The sequence below is a fragment of the Vicugna pacos genome, chromosome 8 (genome assembly GCF_048564905.1).
Source record: "Vicugna pacos chromosome 8, VicPac4, whole genome shotgun sequence".
Taxonomy (NCBI): Eukaryota; Metazoa; Chordata; class Mammalia; order Artiodactyla; family Camelidae; genus Vicugna; species Vicugna pacos.
In genome coordinates, this window is record NC_132994.1 from 67588577 (window position 1) to 67606578 (window position 18002).

Consider the following 18002-nt stretch of genomic DNA (forward strand, 5'->3'; position numbering starts at 1 on the left):
GTTATTTACCACGCTGTTCAGTAGCACCATCTCTTCCGCAGGGAATAGCCAGTTATTCACGTTACTGTTTAACAGAGAAGGAGGAAGGGTCCAGAGAGGGTGGGTGGTTGCTTTAAGCTGTTAAGTGGCTTCAGCATCAGAGTAGGACCTGTCCTCCCGATTCAGAACCCAGGGACGTCTTTGACTACAGCATGTCACTTCCTTGTGTCCTTTTTGAAGACACTGTTTCAAACATGTTCTTCTAAATTATCAGTCCCTTAAAAAATATTAAATATTTTGTTTGAAATTTCCACTATATAGCTTCTTTTTGAAATGTTCTTAAAACATATTTTATAAGTGGAAGACTAAACACAGCAGCAAGATGACAGATGAGTTTATCAGTTAGCTTGTGTGTAGAAGCAGCTGGGTCCTTGGCTTTTAAAAGAGCTTGCTCCAGAGGGGTGATAAATCTTCCAATAATGACTTCTCAGAAAAATCCTCAAATCTAACCAAAAGTTCAGCTCATCCCATGGGCCACTTCTCATTCTACTGCTTGGGAAATGTGCACTCAGCCCTCATCACTAAATCGTGGATTACCTGAGCTCTTCCTCCAGGACAGGAACTGCTGTGCTGAAGAATCTCCAGGGCTTCTTAGTTCCCTCTCCTGTTTTATGGCTTAAAATCACCCTTTACACAGGGCCAGGAGGCATATTTTTAGAATCTCTAGCCTATGATAATCCATTGCCGCCCAAAAGAAAAAAAAAAAGCCATTTCTGGTGTCTGAAAATCCTTATCACAATTCTCCTGCATCCTAAAATCACAATTTTATGCAAGCACATTTCATCTAAAGCAAATATAAAATTGCCTTTCTTTGTATGTATTCCTTTGATTTTTTTTTATATTGCTGTAAGATGCATTTGACCTTCTCAAAATCACTCTGAATTACGTAGGGAGAGTGTTCTTGGTCAAAGTGTACGTGTAAGAAAATGAATGCAGAGTTACATCACTGACCTAGGACTACATAACTTAGTAAGAAAGTACAGGAAAGAGTCCGGGTGACCGTTGTCCCTTATACCCATGCTGGCGAAACCCACCTTCCTGCCCGCCTGCTTCCTGCTTCCTGCTAAAAGAATAACTGAGTTATACACACACACACCTGCCAATGTATTTATGCACATATTTATAGTTATATAAATACATATATTAAACACCCACATAACTATAAATTAAATATATATTGCTTTATATTCAATTTAGTGTATGTATGTTTGTATATTCTATTTCCTTTTAGCTCTATTAAAGGATTTTAAAATAAGAGGATTTCTGATTTTAAAGTCTATGGATTGATAAACTATGATCTATCCATATGTAGAACTCACAGCCATTAGAAATGATGTTGTGGATATGTACGTATTGACATGAAAGTATGCTGATAATACATTGCTTAGTGAGAAAATCAAGTTACGATATCATGCTTAGCACAATTTTACTTTTGGAAAACCTAAAAAAAAAGGTGGTGGGAAACAGAGATCTCAAAATGTTTGCAGTGATCACATCACGGTGATGGAATCATAACTCATTTAAATAAATAAATGATCTTAATTCATTTATTTCCATTTGCTTCTATATCTGTCTGATATTTTAAAGCGTTTTCTTAATTACTTAAGGCATTTTTTTTAAATTCTTTAAATTTCCAAGAAGCAAGAGGCTGGATTCTACCAAGCAAAGATAAAGTAAAACAGAGAGAGGTTGTGGAAACTCCAGAAAAAGCACAGCGCACTGCCCATAAGTAAGAAGACAAGAGACAATGCTGTGTCCCCCTGATGGGACATTTCACCACTGCTGTGAAGTAAGAGGACTGCCCTCTGATAAAGCCCAGTCTATGTCCTGGACCCTAGCATCCTCTTCCAAGTCAGCAGTGCCTGAGCCTAGCACTGCCTCTGGAGAACAAGACAAGAAATGAAAAATTTCATAGTCTTAGTGTTTCACAATTGCTTTCAAAAAGTTTAGAAAGAATTTGAAGGAAAATAACATTGGCAACATCAGCAATTGTTCCCACATTGTGTGAATTTAGCAACAAGAAGTTGTTAAAAAACAGCCTGGCAGCTACTGACTGTCCCCGATCATAAAGCTAATAGGCCGGGGGGAGGGGGGGAGACCCTTATTTTAGAAATACATTCTAGGATCTTCCAAGGAAAATAAGTTTGAGGACACAGTGATAGCATCAAAGACAACAAGTACATTAAAGCAAAACCAAGCACCCATTTTAGAGATCTTTTCCACATATCTGAAATTATAATGAGGGAAGGAACAGAATTCAAAGAGTCCTCACTCACTCCTCTGTTCAGGTTTTCAAGTGGTACCTAAACAGTCGGGTTCACCCCTTTCGCCCACCAGTCCTATCTGGAGGCAAACTGCTCCCTTACAGTGCCCTGTGTAGACCTGTCATCTTTCCCCCTCCTCGCTCTCCTTTCCCGGACAAACTCTAGGAACACATCTTGGCGAAGAGTTCATCCATTTTCCTCAGTTGGTCTGAACTGTCTTCACTGAAGAAACATGTTTAAATATTGGAATTTTGTTTGGGATACACTCAGAAGTTGGTTATTGGCTAAAACAATGAATACGGAGATCAAATTACTTAGAAGCCCATAATTCATAAAGCATCTCATCTGGTGGGACTCTGGGAATATATCAGATGTTCAATAATGCTTTGATTAATTGATTTATGTAATTAATTGATAATTAAGTAATGTGATATGTAATTTTCTCAAAAACTTGCTGGTGCCTACTCTGTGCCTACTGGTGCTGGCTTCTAGGGACACAGCGTAAACCAGAGGGTAAAGAATAGATCCTCAGGTGTTTACGCTGCAGTGGGACAAAGCAAAAAAGGAACAGAAGCTCCAATGGCGGTGTTCATACATTCCTACAGAATTTTTGTTCAGCCTATGGTAAACTCACTCGGACATTTTTCAGAATCTATGCAATAGGTGATTAAGCTAAGGCTTAACATGTCTCTTTCAAAGGGAGAATTAACCCGCTCCTTACTTTTGTTATGCTGGGGGGAAAAAAAAAGATGTTCCATATTTAATGAAACTTTCAGAACACGAAAAGAGAAATTGTGGCTTTCAAGTAGCGGGTCTTCCCTATAGAGATTCTCATAAAACTGATTCCAAGAAAAATCCTTTCCAAACCTGAGATCCTCCAAAATTCACACGTCTGATACAGACACGGTTCCTTGAAACAGCAGACAGGTGGACCCACTCAGACGGTGAGGGGGGAGGACAGCCACATTTGGGCAGGCAGGCTGGATTCGCAAAGAACTGAAAAATCTGCATAATATGCATTAAACCAGATTGCAAACCTCACCAGTTCACCAAAAGTTTTTATGAAACAAAGGGTTGGCAATTCCCCTTTACTGTACAAGGCCCAGGGGCCCCTGGGCTCCCTTCAGCTGTTGACGCAATAGCACAAATGGCATCGATCAAGGCCAGTTCTTCACCACTAACAAACATGGTTTCTAGTCCTTCTATACAGAGAAAGAATGTACAAAACTAAAATAGACCCAAAAAAGTAAATGACAAAGAGTCTAAATAAAATTCTCCATTTTTAGCCACAAACTTGTCTTCTCTCAATTTTCATATTATTTTCCCAGTCTCCCCGTGTGTGGCATGTCCCAGACTTTCAGTTTCCATTTACAGTCCAGGAGTTCGTGTCTCAATATCTGCCTTTTGTCACCACCTCCTCACTGGCCCTCTGGAAGCTCCTTCATCTCCAATACATCCCATTTATTACTGCTAGGTTAATATTTTCACAGGCCAACTCCATTAGATCATCTCCAGGCTCGAGAATATGCAGTGGCTCCCTACTGCCTGCTGGATCAAATCCACACTCCTGCCCTGTGCAGTTGAGACCCCATTTACCAGTCCTGGCGCATCTCTGAATGGGGAGGCCGTGCAGACCCAGGCCATAGTCTGGCTTTGGTACTGGTAGGTCTCTTTTCAATCCCAGCCTTGCCGTTTACTCCTTACCCAACCCAAGTTACTTAAACCCCCTGAGCTTCAGTAAACTCCTTTGGAAAATGAGAACAATAAAATCTATCTTGCCAGGTTATTAAGAGTATTTAGTATAATGTCTAACACAACGGATTGGCACAGTTCATTTATATTTTCATTCCTTTGCCCATATTAGTCCCAGACTGGAATGCCCATCCCCCTACCCTCTATCCTTGGGGAAAAAACTGCTTTCCAAGGCTGATCTTAAGAGAATTTTTCCCATGAAACAGCCTTTCTATATTCACTGCAACCCACGGAAATAATGTTTTTAATTGGTAAGAACTGTTTATCTAGTGAAGAAGGCTGGCCTCTGACCAAGGAAATCATTCAGCTTTGGAAAATAATTTTTTAAAAAAGAAAAAACACACACCTTCCTGGGTAAAAAGGAAAGAGAATCTTCCAGGAACAAAAGTTGCTGTGGCAGAATTCCCTCACATTTGGCCCAGAATACTTCCCTCATCCCTGGAATGTACAGAATTCATCTGTATCGCTCAACCCCAGAACCATTTTTTTCACCAATTTTTCTCTGAGCATGGCATTTACATAGGTCTTTTCCCCCCACCTGTCTGTGAACTCTTAATTGAGAGAAGAATTTTAGTCTTTTTTTTTTAAATCCCATAATAGCATTTGTAACAGTTAGCCCAAATTATTTTTAAGTCCTCAGTAAATGCTGGTGAAAGGATATGTAGGTGAGTGGGCAGGTGGGTGGATGGATGGATGGATGATAACCTCTTCGCGTTGAGCTCACTTAAAAAGAGATTTTTTTAATATATTATCTGTTACTAACATTAAATGGTGCTTTGTAATTAAAGCTTAAATTGTTTGGGCAATGTCTCCAAATTGTATACCAGCATAACGCATATGTTCCCTTGATGTATTTTGATAGTCCACATGATGTTTTTGGATAATGTAGGAAAATATACTACAAAGATGAGTAAAAACATTTAAGAACCTCACTGATTTTAAGCGGGTTCTATAATAAAATAATATATATAAAATTTACCATATGATCTGTCTTGGGTATAAATAAAATCCATAATACATTTCCCAAGGAACTAAGCAAAATTTTAATTAAGAATTCTTAGAAAAGAAAAATAAGAAGTTACAGCAAAAGGGAGAAATCTAAAAATATTAAAATTTAAGATAGTTTTAACAAATAAGTAATAACACCTTTAAGGACCGATCCTGTCACTACTTCATACTGATGTGCCTGAAGGAAAACAATGATTCGGAACTTTGCTTCTCTGTCACCAGAGACAAGATATTGATCCCAAACATTAGTCTCCAGCTACACCTAGAATCCAGGTGAAACGCTAGCATGGAGGGACTTCCCTGGAAAACCTTCCTTCTCTCTTTCAACATTTCTGCCCCCAGCCTCGTGATCTTGATCAATCAACCCTCGTTTTCGACCAGAGGCCATGCTTAGAAAGCACCTAATAAAGCAGCCTCTGATGAGATGTTAGCAGAATGGGAGCAGCTATGTGGGACCCATGTGGGACCATGGAGCCCATCTGACAACTCTCCAATTGTACCTCTTCCTGTATTTTTTAGGAATAGATGTGGAAACATCTTTACTGGAAAATTATTTTCCGTCAAAAGCAGTCCTTATTCACCATCCCGTTTCTCAACATTCTTAAGGGTAAGGTAAATGCTGATAATTCCTAAATCTCACTTATTTATGGAATCAACAAGCATTATCTGAGTGCCTACTAACTGTCAGACACCATGCAAGGAGCTAAAGACGTACTGTGGTCTTGCTCTACAGAGAGGGTCGTCGGCTATGGAAAACAGCAGGTCTGACAACATGCACCTAAGAGAAAGAGAAGTGTAGTAAGGTCAAGTAGAGGCTGCTCTGGGAGCGGAAGAGGCAGCCTGATCTAGGTCAGGGGAAAGGCAAGAATACCGAGAGGATGCACTATTTAAACTAAAATTCGACTTAGGAGGACGAATAAGCTTGAAGCGACTAGGGGGAGAAAGACTTTAGGGCCTGGATTTCAACTCAGGATTTTCAACAGCCAGGATTTTTAAGGCTGTTAAACTTGAATATGGCTCCGTAAGACTCAGCATGCCTTCTCGTGCACTGAATCATCGTCTACGCAAGTATTGCGGGCTGTGAAAAATGGTAGATGAGGCTCTGGACTTGACCTTTCTCGAGGAAATCTGGGTAATGCTGCTTGAAGCAGTGAAGTGTGGGGCACCATCTCAGCTACTGGGTAGCAACCATGACAACAGAATGCTGAGAGAGGGAAGGGTGATGTGGTCCCCTCGGCTTGTGTCAGGGAACCACAGAAACAAGCAAAGGGATCCCATGAGCTCGCTTGTACTTGCACAAAAGAGCTGCCCCACATTTCATTTCTAGAGTTGTTCTTTGAAAACCCTACCGTAAAGGCAGATGACGGGGGATTTATCCTCGTCCCTGCGTGGGGTCAGGCTGTCATATGGCAACAGCCCTGGGCTGAGGAGTCAAAGGGGCTGGAGGGGATCTGTTTTGCCCCACTTAGGACTTGGGTCACTGGGGGCAACATGCACAGGGTCTCGGAGTCTCAGCCCTCCCAACTTTCAAGACGTGGTGATGATTGCTACCTCGGAGGGTACTTTTGAGGCATTAAAGAAAGCATGTATGAGAGGTACCCAGATTATCCCTTGGCGTATGGTAGGCGTTCAGTAAGTGATGGCTCTGGCTGTGATGCCATCAGCTCCATTACCATGTAAGAAAGAACGGCGAGTCGGGAAGGCAGAGGACGAAGTAGTTTGCTCATCACGCTTGGGTGCCTGGGAAGCTACTCTGCTGAACCGGAACTGCTTGAGTGACAGGAAGGAAGTGAACGTTCTCAGCTTGAGGGTATGTGTTGGCTCTTATTTCACAGTTGTTCACGCAGATAGCAGGACTGTGACACTGTTAATTAAGTATTCACTGGGTAGCCTTTTTTCCCCAAAACAAACATAATTGAGATATCAGGGTGTGTGCATGTGTGTGGAGAGAGAGGATTCCACTGTCACATAGTCATAGAATTAGGGAGCTGAAAGGGTCCTTCCGTTATATTCTACTAGTTTAATAGGATGATTCTGTGCCAGATAACAGTAAACATATTCTCCATTCAACGTTGCTAATCTGATTCTATTCCTCTACATGATTTGCTACCTGAATACTGCTTTAGGTGTGTGCATGAAAGCAAGTGAGGACGGGGTGCTGAGTGGGTCAGATGCTCCCTCCTTTTCCTCTTTCTAGTCTGGTCTCAGTCAACAGCGCTGCTCCCCTGCTCCCAGTGGAAGCATGAGACTCCTAATGCCTAAAATAGGTAATCGATTGCTCCTCTAAGAGAAGCTTAAGCCAAATGAACTGATGAAGCCAGATAAGCCAATTCTGTATTAACTGTGTATGGTATGGAGGGGGCTTCCTCTAAATTCCATGAAGACAGGGACAGCACCCAGAACATACATGCAGAATGATGTGATTGAATGAGAAAACGAACACCATGCTTATATCTGAGCTTCATTGCTTCCCACAGTGGTGCCATGCTCCGTCGGCACCCAGTCCTTCCAACAGCCTTGGAAAATTCCTAGAGAGCTATTAGAAGGCAAATCAGTAAGCCCTCTCGTTTTCTGAAAGACGCGGACCATCACTGGCCACAACGAACCAAAAGCAAGAGCCTAAAATATTATAAACGAGAGGAAGAAATGTCTACAGACCTTAATTAACTAACCTTCCTTAAGAAGGAAGCTGTATTTGTTTAGGGGAAATGCCCTAGGATAGACCCCAGCCCCAGGTTGCCTCAATTTGGGTAAAACCATTCCATGCTAGACGGGGAGATGAATGGACCCAGAAGGGACGAAGAAAAGAGAGAAAAGAAGACAGTGGAAGACTGCATACTCTGCAAGGGGGTTCGTCCTCGTGAACCTCCCAAATCTTTGATAGGTTGTTCAAACTGACTGAAAGCTCAAAAAGTACATTTCTGTAAAACTCAGTGAAGATGTCTGTGCCATGTTTTGAGTGAAACCAAAGCAATAAGCTTGGGAACAGAGGACGAGGAGAGGGGCTCCAGAGAGAAGCACAGCGGGGGAGTGCTTACTCCACGGCCCTGCCATTGGATTTGAGTCCACTTTAACTGGATCCTTGCAGGACAGATGCTTTGGGGCACGTGGGGGCACACATTTTTTATTAGTGGCCAGTGAATGTAAATTTATCAACTAAAAATGTCGCCCACCAACTGCACAGGGCACTTACACTACATTTATAAAGTTTCATGCCCTAAAGCTTTGTTGCTTGAGAGATGGGCGTGCACAAATCATTTTAAAAGAATGGTGTCACATAAAAAAGAATTTTTCTGGCTAATGGGCAATTTTTAAATAATTTCCCCTTCATAGATTAAAGCACACCCATTGCTGACCTCGACTGTACCACAAAGAGAAACCCAAGCTCTGCTGAGATCAGCAGTTGACAGCTCTGGGGTTAGTGGACAGAGTTCCCACGTGAAAGGGCTCTAATTCGATATTCAGCAACATCGTTATTTTCAAAATGTTTCAAGCCAGGAAAGATCAGCGCACCTTTGAACAATAACTTTTATTGCCAGCCCTTCCCAACAGGAAACCAGCCTGTGAAGCCGACCACAAAATTGTACTGCCTATTACCAGACAAATTAGGCAACTTTCTCATCAAGTGCTCTCCGAGCATCATTAGTTTAATGCCATCACTGCACACGCCAAAGAACGAGAGAGGACAGCCACCAACACAACACTGGCACACAGGTTAGCGATCCCAGAACCAACCCGCCCATAAAGACGGTCAGAGGAAAAGAAGATAATAAAGGAGGAGATAATAAAGAAAGGAGAATGTGGACTGAAACAGTTTACACCCCCAGTGGGTCTTAAAGTTGAGTCCCCTTTTTTTTAGTAGAGATCTTAACAATGTCACGTTCCCCTATCAAGTGCTGCTCAGGTAAATCCTGAAGTGATTAGCATTTCTCATGGAAGAGTAATATTAATAGGCCCTGAAATCCTCCTTTATACATTTGGGTGCTTGTCTCCAATCAAAGGTCAGTCAAGCAAGATGATTTTCTTCTCTGTAAAGTAGTCGAATGACCTACATATCTATTGGACCAGAAATGGTTTCTAGAACGTGTTTGTTCATTTGCTCTGTCCCAGATCCCAGAAATAAAAACTGTCTTTCCCATGGGGATCACCTGCCCTGCACTGGCCTTTGACCCACCCCTTGTTACAGAGGCCGGGCACGGGAGGAAAGCGGTGGACTCACCAACTGATGGTTGTACCAGTACAGCGACGATCCCTTCAGCACCACCCAGAACTTTTTCCATTTGTTGCCTAGGAAAGTTCCTTTCTCCTTTTTCTTATACAGCCACCCCTGGCAGTCAGCATGCCCCAGGTCTTTACACGATATCCTCCTCCGACTCATGGTGAAAAACCCTGCAACAATTACATGAAAAGGTAATGTGTTATTACCCTGCTTTATGTGACAGAATGAAAGGTAACTGTTCATTGTTTACCTCCTGGAAGTCGGATTCTTTTTTAACCAAGATTTATGCAAAGTAAATGCAAACAAAAAGTAGTTTATTTTTAAACATTCATTTGATGCTTAGAAGGTACAAGATACGATCAAAGGAAACAGTGAGACTCACGTGCAAGTGTTAGTCTTAGAATATTCCTCAACCAAATAAGTTGAGAAAGATGAAAACCATGATGAGTCTGGCAGGCACATCACTGCACCAACACAGCTCATTTCAACAATAATAGCAGTAGTTATGCAACAGACAGAGAAGGGTTAATGCCCACCTAGAAACACAGCCACCCGACTCTGTGCCAGTCTTCCTGAGCTCTGTTGACATCCCACGGGAGATTAGTCCAAATGAACGGCATGCCGTCATTTCTTAAAATCGATCCAAGATAACCCCAAATTAATCTGCCGTCCACCGCCTGATAGTAGCATTAAGGCAGACAAAAATCTGATCCTACAGAAGGCATCCAAGAGAAAGCGACACTCACGCACACAAACAGAAGATAAAGACACAAAAGATCTAATTACCTTGAGTTTTCCTTCTCTGCTTCTGACGCAAGGGAACCTGCTGGAAATGCAGGAAGGGAAGAAAAGAGGAAATTTCTGATTGTGTTGTAACATTTGTAAAGAGAGAAGGAGGGAGGAGGTGGCAGTGTTTATGAGCAGGATGGAAGCTAAAAAAAACTCTCCAAGCAGAGCTAACGGGGAGCTACTCGCTGAGACACAAAATGTGCTAATTAGACTCAATATACATTGAGCTGCACCTGGAAAAAAAAATACGTAACACAGCATTTATCACTGATGTTTCCTGTTTCCAGCCACAGGCAGCTTTTTCACTACCACTTTAGTTATGACAGGACAGTTCACTTAAGTTCTTAAAAATAATAAAGTATTTCCCTTTTTATTTTTTTGAGAGAAGAAAAAATTATATCATGCTTCTTCTCTTGCTATTTCTAAATAATAGAAATAAAAATAGATAATCATTACAATCTTATAATGCTACAGATCAGACTAGTAATTCGTGGTCCTGTTACCACATAGGGTTACATCTAAACCACATGAATTAAACATCCCCAAAAAAGAAATTCCACAACCTCTTTTGGTGAACTTTAGGTACTTATCAACCCTTCTTATCAGAAAATTCTTATTTACAGCCAAATTTAAATTACTTATTGTCTAAGTATTTGTGACTATTTTTCATATGTTTTATGGAAGATAAATTAATTACCAATTTCTATTCAAATATTCAAATCAGACATAAGACAATATATCTGAAATACACATTTTTCACAATACATTTTAAATAATTTGTGTCAAATTATCAAGCTATCAACAAAAATAGAAAACAGAAAAATGCTTTCAAATGGCTCTGTGTGTGTGTGTGTGTGTGTGAAGAGAGACATTTTAGATTAAAGAAGTTTCATTTTTTTTCTCCACAATATCTAAGCTGAATTTGTTCAGGTTCAAATAACGTATGGTAACAAGTGGAGAATTGGGAAAAAAATTTACATACTTGAAAAGCAGTTCTATAAAATGGTAGGCAATCTTATTCCAACATTTTATAATGTGATTCTCAATGCACCTGGCTGGAATTCTCTGTATCTAATTTAACTATTGATCTGAAACTACAATTGTTGTACTCTGTGTAAAGAGGGACTATGACACAGTGGAAATAGGGTGGGATTTTTAAATCAGAGGCCTGCAGTCAACTCTTTGTTGTATAATTAGTAGCTGTGCTACCCAGGGAAAGGTCAGTTTGCCACTCAAAGCCAACTTCCTCCTTTGTAAAATCAAGATATTTGTAATAATTCTAATCCTATAGGTCTCACAAATATTTAACAAGATTGTACATGTAGAGTGGAGGGCAGAGCTCAGTGGTAGAGAGCCTGCTTAACATGCAGGAGGTCCTCGGTTCAATGCCCAGCACCTCCATCAAAAATAAATAAATAAATAAGCCTAATTACTTCCCCCAGCCCCCCCAAAAAAAAAATGATTGTACATATAAATGCACTGAAAACTAAAAATACTTTATGTGATTTTACATGCAATATAATATTACATGATTACATAATATATGATTATAGATATAAACAAATCATTCATATCTAATAAATAAAAATTTCATAATAGTTTTTAGGATAGATAACATTTGTATTTCCTTCAGCAATAATGATGATCTTCAAGTGTTTAAATTATATTTCCTAGGAAATCCTATACTGACTTTTTCTTTTATGAATATCAGAACAAAGTTTTATCCCTGAAGAAATTAAGCATCCTTTTGGAAAAAAAAGACATGCAAAGGCAGCAGCTGCCCTGAAGCTCTGGCAGGACAGACATGATAGAGTCACACAACTAACATTGGGCATTTTCGACCAAGTCTCAGCTCCACTTCACAAGACATCTCCCACACTGACTTGCATCTTGGCCTAAAATTCCCTCCATTCTCTCAAGCGGTGTCTTGCGCTCTTTTGTATATGCAATTATCTGAGGTCAGTAAAACCTATTACCAAAATATTTTAGCCCAAAATATTTTACCCAAAATATATGGGTAGCTAAAACTTAGCTGAGAGCCAGGACCAAAGGCAAAGAAGGGAGTAAGTCAATTTAGACACTGGAACAATTTAAGAAAATCTGGGATCCAAGAGATCCCAGGAGCACTGGAGACAGACTGAGAGCCAGGGGGGCAGGGAGAAGAGGGACGTGCAGACAGAGGATTCCTAGACGGTTCTGGCCCCATCTGAGCAAGGTGAGTCACATTCATTCACACAAAAGGAGCATCTTTGAAAAGACAGGAGAGGAAGCAGGAAAGGACAGCTACAAGATCTGAGAAGGGAGGCAGTACCTGCTCCATCCCTCCCAACTGGGAGCCAGTGAATCTCCTCCATCCATCCACAGGTTTCCAGTGCTACTGGGGGCGCTCCAGCTCCACCACCCAACTTAGCAGCTGAGTCTAGAGAAAGCCCCAAATCAAACCATAGGCTTTGTCTCACCTTTGCCCAGAACCAAGCCTCGATCTATGCACCTGGGCTGAATGAGAAGTGGGGCTCCAAGCCGGACAATACATCAAGCAGGGTGAGTACCCAACACCCAGAGAGGACTTATTCAAACTCTTTTTAAGGGGAGCAGGGGAGTTTAGTCATTAAGTCAACCCTCCTTCGACAGTACTTCTCCTAAGGCAAATTATTATAATAAGATCTAAAACATAACTGTTCAAACCGTTCGCCCCAACCAGAAGCAGAACTGCAGATTATAGAACAACAAACTTCAGAGAATTTCAGTTTCACATAATATATATGAAGTTGAAACCTAAACCGGTTTACATGAGAGAATGAAAACAATCTTGAGAACTTAGTGAGCCTGAGATACGGCTAACTCCTCACAACAGGAAGTGGAACCCGCGAAGTAGTCAGTTTCAAAAAGATCTTACATGTGGTTTTTTTTTCACTCGGTGAGCGAGAAGAAGCCAAGCAACCGGTGAGCATTTCATGAGACAGTTTTTCAAAAGGCGAATTATCTCTTATCATCACAACAAATAGCCAAAGTCTAATAAGATAGTCTGCTCATACCGTCCTCTTCCCACTGCGATGTTATAGGTAAAACTGAAGAATTATTCTAAATTCTGAATTTGCCCTAACTTGGCTCTAAGATCTGAGGAATTTTTTCTTTGAAATATATGTGTCCTTTTTATTGAAAAAGAGGATTTTTCTTTTAGTCTTTAAGATGGTTTAAAAATTCACTTGGTCCTCCTCTGATGTTGAATGCTAGCGCTCACACCCAAGCTCAGGGTAATGATTATATTGTCTTCTAATTTACATAGTAATTGTTAAATCTTGCAGGTGCAACTTAGCCCAGTAATATATTAAAATTCACCATTAAATGGTTTGTCATTACATCAAACTTCAGAATGATCTTGGTCTTAAGCAAAATTATACAGTGATATGCTAATAAATGGGTCCTGATTTGTGGCATTGACCCGAGTTCCAGGGTGTAAAAAACCTCACATCATTGCCAATTTTAAGCCACCAATACTTTAATCAAGCCACAAAAATCACTAAGTATTTTAGAGCCAAGCCAGCTCCAGCTGATAAAGCTGCTAGGGGTGTTTCTGTACAAGAACCTTTCCCCCACAAGCATCTTTCCTCCTACCTGGAGAATGAAACCCAACTTTATAAAGAGAGTTACACAGCTTTTAAATACTTAAAATTTTACCTGTGAAAATACGTGAAAAACTTTTTTTTCAGAAGACTAACCACTTTAAATATTACTCAGTAAGTTGATATGAAAAGAAAATTTCTAGTAGTGAAAGTGGAGACAGAGAATAGATACTTTAATAACAATGGACAGTAACTGAAAACAATGACGACCAAGAAATCTATCTAAAGCTTGTATTTATACAATGTTCACAATGTGCCAGGCAGTGCTCAGAGTCTTTTCACAAATACCTGGACTGAATTCTCATGACACTTATGGCTTAGGTGCTATCGTAATGCACGGCTTACAGAAGAGGAAACTGAAGCAAATGGAGGCTCGGAATTCTGCCCAAAGTCGCAGAAGTAAATGGCAAAATGCAAATGATTTATTTCAAGACTAGAACGCACAAAGTAGTAGCCTTTATGGCATTAGCTTTGGTTGCTGACGTTATAGAAAGAAAAACAGAGAAGCAGGGACTAGGGCTTGAGGGGAAGCTGGATGCGAGGGCACTTTCTACACAGGAGAGAAATCGGAGAAATAAAAGGAGGACCAGGGAGAAGGGGAAGAAGGAAGAGAGAGGGGAGATGGAGGTGGAGGAGAGGAGGAAGAGAAGCAAGGGAGGTGGAGAGAGGAGAGGGAGAGGAGGAAGTTAGAATGTGGGAAGTGAGGGAGAGCAACGAGCCCGGGAAAGGGCTTCCAGCTCAAACAACCGAATAAATGACAACAATATACAGGGCACGGTTCACACACACACACACACACACATATATTCAGTAGTAAACATATTGAGTTTGATGTACATATGAGGCAGCCAAGTGGGAATGGTCAGTGTACGTAGTATTTAAGAGTATAGGGTTTTGGAGAAAATCTGGATTCAAGATACAAAATTGGGAATCATCAGTGGATAGAGAGCGAAAAGTCTTGAGTTTGGATAAGGTGACCCAGATGTGTAGAATATCGTAGGGGTTGAAGTCAGAATCCAAAGGAAAACCCATCTATTACATGGAAGCAACACAAAAGGAGACCATCAGAAAGACCGCGACAATGAAGGAATGAAGAAAATCAGGACGGGGGTGTCACGGAAGAGAAAGGTGAGCCCGACTGTCAAATACCGCCAGGGTGAAAGGGAAAGAAAGAGTCACTCGAGACCTGGGTGAAACAGTTTCATATCATGTGGGGCTGGGAGACAAATTCCAGTGGGTGGGGGAGGAATGGGGATTGAAAAAGTCATCACGGCACTGAGGACCACTCTTCCCAGCATCCTGACTGAGCAGAGGAGATGTGACGGCAAGAGGAGGGCGTCGTGCCGAAAGACACAGACTGTCGTGCGCCCTCTTCCAAGTTTATGTTCATGCTCTTCCTGCGTAAGTTACGGAGGCCTACTTACCCACTAACAGTGGGGTGTGGAAATTGAAAAGCAATTTAACAACATGGTATCAAAAGTTTCAACTGTACTCATAGTCTAACGTACTGAGTACACATTTCTCTCTTCCTTCTTTTCTTTCTTGCTTTTTCATTCTATTTTGAAGGGAATGGAATATATACAAAACTGTGTCTCCATATGCACAAGTTCCCTTTTCCATTTCCCTCTCATTCACCCCGGATTACACTGCACTCACGTGAGATTCAACATTACCATGCAATTTGAGTATTTATAGGCAATATTTCACAGTACTATAAATAATAGCATTAACATAGATATTTAATTTTCAATACTGTGTTTCTGAGTTTTTTTTAATAGCACTGCAGTGAATGAAAATACCATGATTTATTTATCCCTTCCCATACTGACACACATTTAATCTACAGTTGTGCACGACCACAGTATTCAGGCAGTTAACAACTCTGTACAATTTCCATTGTGCATGCGGGCATGTGTTCCCCTGGACTAGAGTTTTTATCTGAGAGTGGACTGCAGTCACAGGATATGTGCATCCTAAATTTTTCAGATAGCCCCAAATTGTTTTCGGGTTGTCCTACTTAACAATCCCTCCTGCGATATATAAAATTTTAGTTCTCTACAACCTGGAATATGTTTTGGTCTTTTATTTCAGAATTTCAGAACTCTTTCTACCTCTTTCTTTAAAAAAAAAAATTAGTCCATTATTTTCTGCTCTTAATTTTCTGTCTTAATTTTTAGTCTGTGTATCTCTCTGTGCCACATGTGTCCTGTGTAAGTTTTTCAGTTTACCAATACTCTCTTAGAAAGTGTCCAATGTTGAATTTATGCCATTTGCTGAGCTTTCTATTTCAAAGGCTCTATTTTCTTTATTAATGCTTCTAAATCTTTTCAAAGCCCACGTGTATTTTGTCCTTTTTCATTTGTGCCTGCTTTTCTTTCAAAATTTGATAAAATACTCTTGAGCTTCAGAGGTAAAAAATTTTGTCAGGCTTTAAAATTTTGCTTTTATGTAAAATAAAGTTACCATTAAATTTTTCATTTCATATTCTTCCTTAGCATTTTTTAAAAATCTGTTTTGGAGTTTGCAGAACTGTGAGCAGAAGGCTTGCATGTTTCTCTCTCTCTCTCTCTCCGCCTTGCCCCCCTCTCCCCCTCTCTCCCTCTCTCTCTCTCCTTCCCTTTCCCCCATTATGCCCAGGGCTCCCTCTTTATCAGTTTGGAGGTTGTCTCCACTCAGCGGGTGGAATCAGCCCTACCATCACGTCCTGAGGCAGTCATGGAAAATCTTGCCTATCCAGTTGCTGCTCTGGCTGGTGACTAGGTTTAGTTGTGATTTTGAGAATGTGTTCCTATGGCTCCCTCCCTAGGCCCTCGGGTAGCTACCTGTGCAACCCCAGGCAGTAGTCTGACAACTGTTTTATCTCTTCGTCTTTATCCCTTTCCACAAGTGAGGGAGCCCCATTCAACACTGTCATCAAGTAGTGAACGTGGTCCTCTCACACTCAATGAGCATTTTTCTACCCCCACTAACCTGGACCAGGCGGCAAACGACCTCCTGCCTCCAGAGGAGGTGCCAGCAAGCCCCGTAGCTTCAGTCCTGCCCTCTTCACTTCTGATCCATGGAGATGATTTTACTATGTTTTTGAGCCTAACTGTGCTTCTCTGGTTTTCTCCGTTTCTCTTTGTTTGTCATTGCTCTATATTTACAGCAGAATGGAGGGTCCACGTGTGAACCTACAGGACCACTATTGACTGGAAGCCAATCATTTCATGTATGAGATTCCATCTTGAAATCACAATTTAAGTGACAAGCGAGTCCCTTCCACAGTAGCCTCAATGTACCACCAAGATGCCTGTCCACTTCCTCTCCTGGCACCTCAAATTTCTTCTATTCTGCAGAAACTTCAGATACTTTTGAATGCTTTATTCCCTTCCCCCATCTTGCATCTGGTTAATGCTTACCCAGCCTTTCATACCCAGGTCAAATGCCACCTCTACCATGAAGCCTTCCCTGACTTTAGAAGGCAGTTAGCACTTACAGTAATCTTACATTCACTCAGAGTTCTTTATGTGTAGTCATTGTAATAATTTAATTATATTATTTCCCAATGATCTCCATGGTAGGTACTATTTTTATCTTCCTTTTCACAAATGAGGAACTTCATCTTGATGTGGTTAAGTAACTTCCCCTCAGATCACACATAACTAGTAGCAGAGCCAAGACTAGGACCCAGGCCAGTCGGACTCCTAAGCCTATTATTTACCTCTGTGTTACTCTACTTCTCTTGTCTCTATTCCTCAGCGCTTTACTGATGCCTCTGAAATGGAGAGTATAATCTCTCTGTTTAGCTATCCGAGTGGCACGTACAGGGAAGTAACAAAGTCCACCCTGTGGCTCAACCCAGAACCGGGGGTTAATCTCAGGTAGGCTTTTTGCTCTCTCCCGCACAGTTAGTCAGTCACTACCCTTGTCAATGTCGCTTCTCAAAGCCTATGAAGTCTCCTCCATCAGCTGTGGAGCTGAATGACCACTCTGTTTAGATTCAGTGATTGGCCAAGACTTTAAGATGGAATTGATGTTCATGAACACATCATGACTTCAAAAATCCAGCACCTTGCCCAATGCCTGACACCTAGCGAAGCACTCAATAAACATTTAACAAAAGATTAACTGTTTCTTATATTAATTTTTACTCTAATGCCTTAATAATAGTGCCTTGTACAATTGGAGATTTAACAAATATCTGGAAAGCCATCTGCTGTTTGATTACTCAGAGCTGAAAAACACCTCCACTAACATCAGCAAAGATAAGCAAGATGAAAGTTGTTCTAACAGCCTTCTCCCCAGGAGAGGCACATGCCTGGAGCA

General features: G+C 41.0%; 1 protein-coding gene across 6 annotated transcripts in view; it reads right to left on the reverse strand.

The window, feature by feature from the left end:
* The window catches only part of IPCEF1 (interaction protein for cytohesin exchange factors 1), an 82386-nt gene that overhangs the window by 58123 nt on the left and 6261 nt on the right, over nt 1-18002 (reverse strand). For 4 of the 6 annotated variants that reach the window (XR_012075091.1, XR_012075090.1, XM_072966074.1 and 1 more), the window contains 2 exons: nt 10069-10108; nt 9283-9452 (listed from right to left, as the gene is read on the reverse strand). Coding sequence is in view for 4 of the 6 variants with exons in the window: in XM_072966074.1 (XP_072822175.1) it covers nt 9283-9452; nt 10069-10108 (210 nt within the window). In the remaining 2 variants the exon portion in view is untranslated. The remainder of the gene's footprint in view (nt 1-9282; nt 9453-10068; nt 10109-18002) is intronic. The other 2 variants (XM_072966075.1, XM_072966076.1) reach the window with 2 other exon arrangements.